Source organism: Sinohyriopsis cumingii, chromosome 10 (assembly GCF_028554795.1).
Source record: "Sinohyriopsis cumingii isolate HCF-2022 chromosome 10, ASM2855479v2, whole genome shotgun sequence".
Taxonomy (NCBI): domain Eukaryota; kingdom Metazoa; phylum Mollusca; class Bivalvia; order Unionida; family Unionidae; genus Sinohyriopsis; species Sinohyriopsis cumingii.
Genome location: NC_142970.1, coordinates 27,940,347 through 27,951,308, shown reverse-complemented (window position 1 = coordinate 27,951,308; position 10,962 = coordinate 27,940,347). Strand labels below are relative to the sequence as shown.

General features: G+C 35.1%; 1 protein-coding gene across 1 annotated transcript; it reads right to left on the bottom strand.

The window, feature by feature from the left end:
- Window positions 1-1,360: 1,360 nt before the first annotated feature.
- Window positions 1,361-9,281, bottom strand: LOC149789812 (uncharacterized). Its single transcript, XM_089971803.1, has 2 exons — window positions 8,867-9,281; window positions 1,361-3,546 (listed from the first exon to the last, which is right to left on the bottom strand). The coding sequence occupies exons 1-2, from the start codon at window positions 8,898-8,900 to the stop codon at window positions 2,255-2,257; spliced, it is 1,326 nt and encodes a 441-aa protein (XP_089827929.1). The 5' UTR covers window positions 8,901-9,281; the 3' UTR covers window positions 1,361-2,254.
- Window positions 9,282-10,962: the final 1,681 nt, after the last annotated feature.

Below are 10,962 nucleotides of genomic sequence, written 5' to 3'. Positions count from 1 at the left end.
TTATAACTGATATCAATGAAGCACCGAGTATTGATGATATTGATGGGAGTATTAATAATTTAGTTGTGTACGATGATATCATGCTGGACAAACAATCAAACCCTGCCAGGATATTTTCACGCGGCAGACACAAAAACATGGACGTGATTTATGTAACTCAACGATATACACAAATACCAAAAGTGATCAGAGATAACTGTAACGTTCTTGCGGTGTTCAACGGTGTTGACGTACACACATTACGAAATATTCATCAGACCTGGTGCAGCGGTGACATGGACATAAATAAATTCAGAAATTTCTTTAGTCGTGCTCAGGCAAAACCACACGGATTTGTAACGATAAATTTACATGATCCTCGTACACAGTATCGAGTTGGGTTAGATACAATTTTTAGTTAGAAATCCTGAAGGATTAAAAATGTTTACATTTCTAGCAGCAGAGAGACTGAGCCACCGAATGTTTTGTCTAGTAGACCCTTGTATCGAGAAGTATTTTTATAGTTAGTTATTTTTCATGAAATAACTCTTCTGGTCAGCAGAGAAGGTTTATTTATCATAGTTTTCTGAATAGAGGGTTTATTTTGTGAAATAAGACCCTCTATCAAGAGTGTTCTCGATAGAGTGTTTTGTTGGACGGAATAGTTGGTGGGCTCGGTCTCTCTGCTGCTGTATTTGTCTTGTCAAGGGACTATCCTAGTTACAGGATGAATGTACCATAAGTATGTTTACAATATGTTGGCCACACTGACTGTTAGAATGGTATTAGCCTTGCCAAGAGACTATCCTAGCTACAGGATGAATGTACCGTAAGTATGTTTACAATATGTTGGCCACACTGACTGTTAGAATGGTATTCATCTTGTCAAGGGACTATCCTAGTTACAGGATGAATGTACCATAAGTATGATTACAATATGTTGGCCACACTGACTGTTAGAATGGTATTAGTCTTGCCAAGAGACTATCCTAGCTACAGGATGAAAGTACTGTAAGTATGTTTACAATATGTTGGCCACCCTGACTGTTAGAATGGTATTAGTCTTGTCAAGGGACTATCCTAATTACAGGATGAATGTACCATAAGTATGTTTACAATATGTTGGCCACCCTGACTGTTAGAATGGTATTCGTCTTGTCAAGGGACTATCCTAGTTACGGGATGAATGTACTGTAAGTATGTTTACAATATGTTGGCCACACTGACTGTTAGAATGGTATTAGTCTTGTCAAGGGACTATCCTAGTTACAGGATGAATCTAAGTAGTAAGTTTCATCAGAATCTGTTAGCAGGACTTGGAGATGTAATGATAACAAACCATAACACAAATGTGCAGATAAATGCTAAAAAAAATGTACCAATCCATTACTCCTGTCTACTCATTAGAATAGCAACATATGTAATATATTGGAATACTGACATGTGTAATTTATTACAACATTGATATCTATAATTCATTAGAATATTTACATGTATATTAATCAGAATATTGACAACCTAAAAAAGGATATTGATATTTATAATTCATTAGAATACTGATATCTATAATTCATTAGAATATTAATATCTTTAATTCATCAGAATATTTATATCTATAATTATCATATTTACATGTATAATTGATCAGAATATTGACAACCTAAAAAAGGATATTGAAATTTATAATTCATTAGAATACTGATATCTATAATTCATTAGAATATTGATATCTTTCATTCATCAGAATATTTATATCTATAATTCATTTGAGTATTGATATTGATATCTATAATTCATCAGAATAATGATATCTATAATTCATTAGAATATTGACACCTATAGCTCATGAAAATATGCTATCTATAATATTCAAAATTATTCTTTCAGATCTAACAAGGGGCCCCGAGTGGCCAAGTGGCCGAGTGGTCTAAAGCGCTCTCAGTTACGGATCACTGTCATCTCACCTCTGTCTGCGTGGGTTCGAGTCCAGGATTCGGCAAATGTGGATATGTGAGAAACATGCCAGTAGCTTCTCGTGGGTCAGTGGTTCTTCCCGGGTTCTTCCTTCACCATTAATACTGGCCGCCATGCATAGCCTATCATGTGCTGAAAAATGGCGTTAAACCCCACAACAACAAAAACAATCAGATCTGACAAATATACTAACACTTTTGAATAAAAAGCAAGTATCTTGCTGAAATTTGGGCACAGTATAACAAACCATAAAAAACATCACACTCAACATGTTTTTTGGAAAAAGTCTTAGTTTTTCTGTTTAATATCCAGTTTCCCATTTGTATGGTTTTATTTTCTGAATCCCCAACATGTGTAGATACTGCCTCCACATTGACCAGTTTGACTCAATGATCAATGCACAAAGATCACTTGGTTTCTGACTCAGGACAATATCTGCGACTTGTTTTGCTTCATCCTCTGTATTAATCATCTCGGATATTGTGAGATCCTTTCTTGCAACAACTAGTGCTTGTACATAGTCTCCTTCTACAGTGGAACTGAACACATTATATATGGGAGTCAGAAACGGTGAGAAAGTTAGCAAACTGTAGCTGCATAACAATCGAGCAAGCCGACCATTACCGTCCCCAAAAGGATGTAATGTCAAGAACCCAAATAAAAACAAAGATGCACACTTGAATGATAATTTTAACTTCTCTTCTTTATTTCCTTCACTGTCTGGGATTTTACCAATTTCATCTATCATATCATTGTATTTATCCACAAGCATCTGGATGGCTGCATCGGCTGATCTGTCTGTGGCAAAGTGTGGGTAAACATGAATAACACCATTGAAATAAGCCTGTCTCTCATTGGTGCTAAACTTTCCTGGTCCTGTGCGGTGATCATCCATTATTTCATCCATAAGAATCTTGTGTGTTTTCAAAATACAAGTTTCAACATCCAGCAATCCTAAATAACTCCTTATATCTTCTTCATCCATCTGAATTTGATGCACTTCTTTCGCTATATGTTTGTATCCTCTATACAGATTTCGTGTTTCTTGTTCCTCTTTGGCTGGTTTACTGGTCTGACATATTGATTCATAGGTAGCAGAAATTTCATCTTCTGTATTTCCAAGACTAGGGTAACATGGCAGTTCAAACATTTTGACATTTCTAGATAAAACATTACTTAAAGTTTTTCTTCTCTTTGCATTATCTTCACTATCAATTGAATCTTGGCTGCTTCCAGAATCTACTGAAACATGTCTCTTAATCCCTCTCCCCTTTTCATCTAACTCTAATGCATCTATTAAGTTTATCATTTCTTCAGTTTTTCCTGCATCTCGATATCCAATTTCTTCCTCTTCCTGAACATTTAGAAGAAACTTAATCAAAAGCTCTCTATCAGCTTTGTCTTTTTCTTGTCTGCCAACTTTATTGTTTGACAATGCTAAGAAATATTTCTTTCTGTACGTCAGAATCTCTGAGATCATTTGTGAAATTGGTGGTATTTTTTGCCAATCATTTTCTTTTACCCTTATCCTCCATTCTGGATTTTCTGTCGGCTCAAAGCCCAGGTACCTTTTACAATTAGCCATATTTATATCTGAAAAGGGAACAAGGAATGACATTATAACAATATTATGATGTAGTAAGACTTTTTGAGAGAAGTTCCGAATATGGTCTCCAATAAAGCACAGAATAACAAACTAGCAATTTTAAGGGTCAGAGTGAAATTCTAAATATGGCCTCCAAAAAGCACAGAACAAATAACTAACAATTTTAAGGGTTAAATTGAAATTCTAAACATCGTCTCAATTAAAGCACAGAACAACAAACTAACAAATGTGAGGATTCAGCATAAAATACTACTTTGTATAATGACCAGATGGTGTAATGCATGTAAAGGATGACATGGTATGATGAATGCAATAGACCTCATGGTATGATGAATGCAATAGACTACATGGTATGATGAACGCAATAGAACACATAGTATGATGAATGCAATAGACCACATAGTATGATGAACGCAATAGACCACACAGTATGATGAATGCAATAGACTACATGGTATGATGAATGCAACAGACCACATAGTTTGATGAATGCAACAGACCACATAGTATGATGAATGCAACAGACCACATAGTATGATGAACGTAATAGACCATATAGTATGATGAACGCAATAGACCACATAGTATGATGAGCGCAATTGACCACATAGTATGATGAATGCAACAGACAACATAGTATGATGAATGCAATAAACCACATAGTATGATGAACGCAACAGACCACATAGTATGATGAACGTAACGGACCACATAGTATGATGAACGCAATAGACCACATAGTATGATGAACACAACAGACCACATAGTATGAACGCAATAGACCACATAGTATGATGAACGCAATAGACCACATAGTATGATGAATGCAATAGACCACATGGTATGGTGAATGCATGTCTGTGTGACTTGGAATTTTAACGTAGCTTTAATAATTTTTCAGTCATATCGCTACAATGTCTGCATTGTGTCATTTTACAATGATGTCTAGCACTGGGGCATCATGCCGCATGATGTCCCACCCAGTCACATTATCCTGACACCAAGCCGACCAGTCCTAACAATAGCCTCTTAATGCTGAGCGCCAAGCGAGGCAGCTGTTAGTACCATTTTTGTAAGTCTTTGTTATCACTCGGCTGGGGATGGTATGATTAATACAACAGACCACATGGGATGCTGCATGCAGTTCCAGATTAAAGCCTTCCAGGGCTCTAAACACTGAAAATATTATGGTGCCACCTCCCCCATTTCCTATAAAATGTGAAACAAAAAACAAAACAAAAAACATTAAAAGCTAAAAGGTGGGAAAATACCTATGTTACCATCATTCTAAAACAAGATATTCATACATAGTTCATTCAATCATCAACAATGAATTTTGGGGGAGGTACCCCTGTTGGGCTGATGCCCTAAGCAATTGCTTAGTGGCCCTGGAGGCATGTAAGGGACCAGATGGTATGACGCATGTGTGTGTGTGTGCGATTTGGATTTTTAACATAGCTTTAAAAAAATTTCAGTCCTATCACTACGATGCTGCAGTGAGGCAGTTTATAGTGATGTCCAGCATTGGGGAACCAAGCCACAGACATGTAGCACAATGTCCCCTGCCAGTCATATTATCCTGACACCAGGCTGACCAGTCCTAACCCTTACCTCTTAATGATGAGTGCCTAGCCAGGAAACAGTACCATTTTTATTAAGTTTTTGGTATAACTCAGCTGGGTTCAAACCCACGATCTACTATATCTGAGGCAGACCCTTTAACCACTAGGCTACTGAAGCAGTCGATACGATGCATGTAATGGGTCACATGGAATAATGGACGTAAATGACCACATGGTATGATACACGTGCATGCAATGGACCAAACGGTGTAATGCATCGAAGGGATCACAAGGAGTGATGCAAGTAATGGACCACATGGTATTTTACAGGTAAAGGACTTCACAGTAAAGTGCATGCAACCAGTCAGACAAGTATGATGCATTATGAGCTCAATTGGTATGATACATGTTGTTGTTGTTGTTGTTGGGTTTAACGCCATTTTTCAGCACACGATAGGCTACATATGGCAGCCAGTATTAATGGTGGAGAAAGAATCCAGGGAAAACCCCGGAAAAAACCACTGACTCACGAGAAGCTACTGGCAAGCTTTCTCACATACCCACATTGGCCGAATCCAAGACTCGAACCCACGCAAACAGAGGTGAGATGGCAGTGATCCGTAATGGAGAGCGCTTAAGACCACTCAGCCACTCAGGGCCCTGGTATGATACATGTAAATGACCACATGGTATGATACATGTAAATGACCACATGGTATGATACATGTAAATAGCCACATGGTATGATACATGTAAATGACCACATGGTATGATACATGTAAATGACCACATGGTATGGTACATCTAAGGTAATTGCAATTAATATCCTAAATGTCCTGAGTAAGTGCAGTTCAATAAATATCGTTGTGATGTATGCAACATAATTAATATCTTGAATGGATTAAGTAGGTGACAAGCAATTAATATTTTACATGCACTGTTTAACTGCAATGAAATTAATATCTTACATGCAATAAGTGCTATGCAATTAATAATAAATGTGCTGAGAAAGTGCAATGTAATTTACTATCTTAAATGTGCTGAATAAGTGCAATGCAATTAAGATCATAAATATACAAAGTGTGATGCAAATAATATCTTAAATGCCTAAATGCAATGCAATTAATTTTGTAAATTAGCTAAGTGTAATGCGATATCTTAAATGCACTGAACAAGTGCAATGTGATTAATATCTTTAATGTACTGAATAAATGCTTGAGAAATCTCTCTGATGATCCTGTCTTTAAAGCAAGATGAGTGCCCTGCAAACTACACTATTCATGCAACTAGAGACAACTAGTACTCTGCTGTTCATGCAACTAGAGACAACTAGTACTCTGCTGTTCATGCAACTATAGACAATTAGTATTCTGCTGTCTATACTGTTCACATGAATTATATAAATGTCGATGTTGTTATTTCCTCATCTTAAATATTATTTTTTGTTCTAAGATTAAATAATAACATATTTTAACCAAAGCCTATTTAAACATGATGCTCTATACCTTAATTATCGCCATCAAAATTTGTCTAAAAATTACTGATCACCACAGAAATTTATAATGGCAGCAAGGTGCTAAACTGGGTCAAGAAAAGAACAAGTCTGGTTTAATCTTCACATCATACAGTACTAGTATAAATGTTTCTTTTTTCTAATGTTTTGATATCATAGCATGCACAGTTCAATCTGGTTTAAACTGGGTCACACCTTTAGGTGGCCAAAGTCCAAAACTGTCAGTGTACTTTAATACTGACTGATGAGTTTTGCCATAATTGTTCCTCAAGGCATGTAATGGCCTTCACAAGGAATATGGATGTATGTTGATCCAAATAAATTGAACAATTTAAGGGTATGTAGAATTAGATTTTAGAGAAAAGTCCCCACTCAGTGAAATAGTACTGAATGCATACATAACCCATATGAATTTTGCTAAAGCCCAAGACCACCAATACTCTGCAGACTGTACTGTTCATATTGCTATGTACCTGTCATCCAAGACAACCAGTGATTTCATAAGTACTTTACTATTCATGTAATCTTATCCATGGTTCGTAGAGTCCCAGGGAGATGTTTTAAGAACTTTTCAACAGTTCAGAGAGTATTATTTCTTACAAAAGCATACAAACATGCGGCACCCAAAAAACCCTAAACATACAAATATGAATGTGCCACAAAGGCACACTACTCTAACTGATAACTATCCATGTTGTTGTCATCTGATCCACATAACTGTGTCCAATTTTAATATATACAGAAAATATATATTATATTGTCCACAGCGAAAAATGGCGACATATATTATTCACTTCTAATGTGGGTTTTTCTTTTATTCAAACTTTGTGGAGTTTTTGGGAAATAATTACGTAATTTTGAAGGCAGCACTCAAAAGCTAGGCAAACCATGGTATTGTCCGACAACCAAATTTGACGCTCCTCTGTTTTGACATAGTATCATAAACTCAGTGTTTGAAAGGATATGCTTATCCTTGACATCACAAACACATAATTTTTTTACAATGATCAACATCCGAATCATGCAGACAGAAACATTTGTCGAAATCCCATTATTCTCATTTGTCAAAGGAACTCAATACATACCATGAGAAAAATACATTTCAATAAGTCTCTTTTCTCCAAACAACAAGACGTCATACAAAAAATGATCAATTATTCTTACGACAAATAAACTTCCTGCCACAATAAGCACCAAGTCTGCAATTTAACATGTTAGACATGTTTCATACAGCTGATAAATGCATCAGTAACACTGTTTAGAATCAGCCTTTTGGAGAATCTAACTTACATTAACCAATTTACTATTTATAAACTGGTCTGATAATGATAAGAATTAAATACATGAAAATAAAACTTCCCCCTATAACATTATGTCTTCTGTCTTGGATTATTTGCACTTTTACAGAAACAAGTTATAAAGGTTGCAATCCAGTTTTAAGGTTTAAAAAATACAGTACATGTACATTCAAAGATTGAGGTTCTATACATTAACAATGCCAGTTAAGTACTGGAAAACAATCATACATTAAATCCAGTCTTTTATATTTATATGAAAACAGTTTTATCATAAAATAAGCATTATTTTTTAATTGTTTTTGTGCTCTTGCGACAACAGCTGTTCCAAAATGAAGATTATGATAAATATAAGAAAAACTTCAGAGATGCTAAATAATTTTGTAATGTCATGTTTCCTATAAACTTGATGCTGCTCTGCAATATTTTATTTTGTCCGGTCCATGTGTACAATAGTGTCACAGGAAAAAAATAGACTTATGCGATGTGCGTCAAAATGGGTGACATACTACACATGATCGTGATGACAAGGGGTCGTCTGGATGAAACCTCTTTAAGAAGAGTATGAGGGAATATATTATTGTCAATTCATACCCATGCTTTGCTGAAACAACTAATCCTTCCAAAATATTGAGAGATGTCATTATGAAAGAAGTCTCTCTCTGAAAAGATGCAATTTAGAGCTTTACGTTTAATGCGTCAAAACCGGATGTAATTACTTAACGATCACCAAAAGATACTACACTCCTATTTTGTCTCTGTTGATAACCACCATAGTGGACCTTACTCGTTACTTACTGAAGTGCAAATAAAACCAAACCGGTGGCGGTTAGACAGTTTTACACTTTCGGTTCCTTGCCGCATGCACACACACCAGTATCACCCTCCCCCCACCCAACCCCCGTTTCGTTTTCTTTTGCTATTGCAGAATACTAACCATGAACACACGCCTGGTTAAATCCAGCAATCATCAATTACATCCAAAAATTATTACAGCAATTCTGCATTAAGGAATATGCAGTGTTAACACCCACTGGATTTTAAATTATTGTGCAATACAAGTAATGCTAACAGTCGTTATGTGGCTCTAACAACCTCGTTTTGCAATCGGAATCTCGTCTGCATTTTCGATAACGGGCGAGTAAAGATTCATTTCGGGTGTAAAATTTGAAAGTTTGTCTACTGGGAACTGTACTGGTTGGAGAACAATTCTCGCCATTTTTTCCTTTTTTTTTTTAATCATCCACTACCGACATGAACTTGCTCTTTGGCAGTATATAATACATAAAAGCAGGGCCTTTAACAATATATTTCCTCGTGTTAAATGTGAAATCAGCAACATGAACGGTTACGTGGGGATCGTTAATTAAAACGGTGTTGGTGTAAAACTTTACGGGAGAGTCAGTACCAATTGTCACCACATGTTGAAAATTAATGATCTACTCACACATGGTTATTAGTCTGTATTTTTTCTTTCATTAAAAGAAGATATCGTTATTTCTGATTAAGTCATTCTTAATTTGTGTTGCTTTGTAATTCAAATTAATATTCTTTACCAGTTATGAATTACTGTATAACAGGAATGTATGTAATTTTACTTATTCACCGGTAAAAAGAAAACGAGATTTGTTGTAAACATCGTGACATGTAAAGGTCACATTAATGTCAACTTCTCTGCAGTTTTACTAAATATCTGGAAATAATTACGTTTAAAAAGTCAAAGATATTTAATTTCACGTATAATTACATGTAACATGAGTTTATTTCTGCTGAGAATTCTTTGTAATTTCACGGTGAACGATGTAAGTAGTCTCATCATTTTTGACAGCAGTTTTGTGCAATTAGCAAGCTGGATAATTATAAATAATTATAAAAGCTATTGACAAGGAACCCATGAAAGTAAATACACAATTAAAAACATGAGTCGAATAAAATTATTTTAATATTTTCATAATATTTTGGAGAAAATGTATAATAACAAAACACGAGTAAACCAATTATTATAATTTATCATTATTGTATCATAAATAATTAATTACTGATTCTGTTATTGTCACAAATAAAACTATTTTTAATTGTTCATGCACAGGATGCTGATGAATTCTGTTTCATATTATTTAGGAAAAAATATAAAAGCTACACAACATTAAAGAAATTATTATAAATTGTCATTATTGTAGCATAACATGTTTTTAAATGATTTATTTATTAATCCTAATATAACTATTCTTCGTTGAATTCTGTGTCATCTTTGCCAAGGTTACCTCTTCATGAGCATATATTCCAACACAGGACTGGTAATACCACTGTGGACACTTACTACATTGAACCCATAATATATACATAGCCTCATCTTCAACAGTCTCATCATCAGACTCTTCCACTGCTGGATCAGAATACTTACACACACCACATATATCAAAATCAGAACTAGAGTTTGTTTTCTTTTCTTCCAAACATTTTCTTGACTTAATCATCTCTTTATTCTCTTGCTTGTGAAATTGTGAGCCTTTTCTGCTTTACCGATGACACAGCAGATTGAAGTTCTTCAGTTCTGTACCTCTTTGGCATTGCTAAAAATAAAATTAAGTAATTTATTTCTTGTCTTTACTGCTACAAGATGTAATCCTTTATCTGATAGGTTACTACACGATGCAACGCTGTAGGTTACTGCACGATGCAACCCTGTATCTGATTGGTTTTTCATTAAAATGTAGAATGAGTTTGCGTTTTTGGACTAATACGATTTTTTTAAAAATAGTATTACAGAAACTGCTATACCCGATTAGGTTTAACGACTATGTGTATGTGTGCCACTTTTAATTATATCTACCCTCTGTCTTTGCTGATTTCAAGTGTTAGCACACCCATAACATTTCATGAATTTAAAAGAACTGTGCCCAGTTGACCTTGAAGTGTTGATCACTCTTACCAACTTTTGTATTACCCTCCAAAGAGTTCATACAGTTAAGTGATAGGTCAATAATATTCAGCGGTCACATGGAAATTTACAGTTGCTTTATAAAGCGGTTT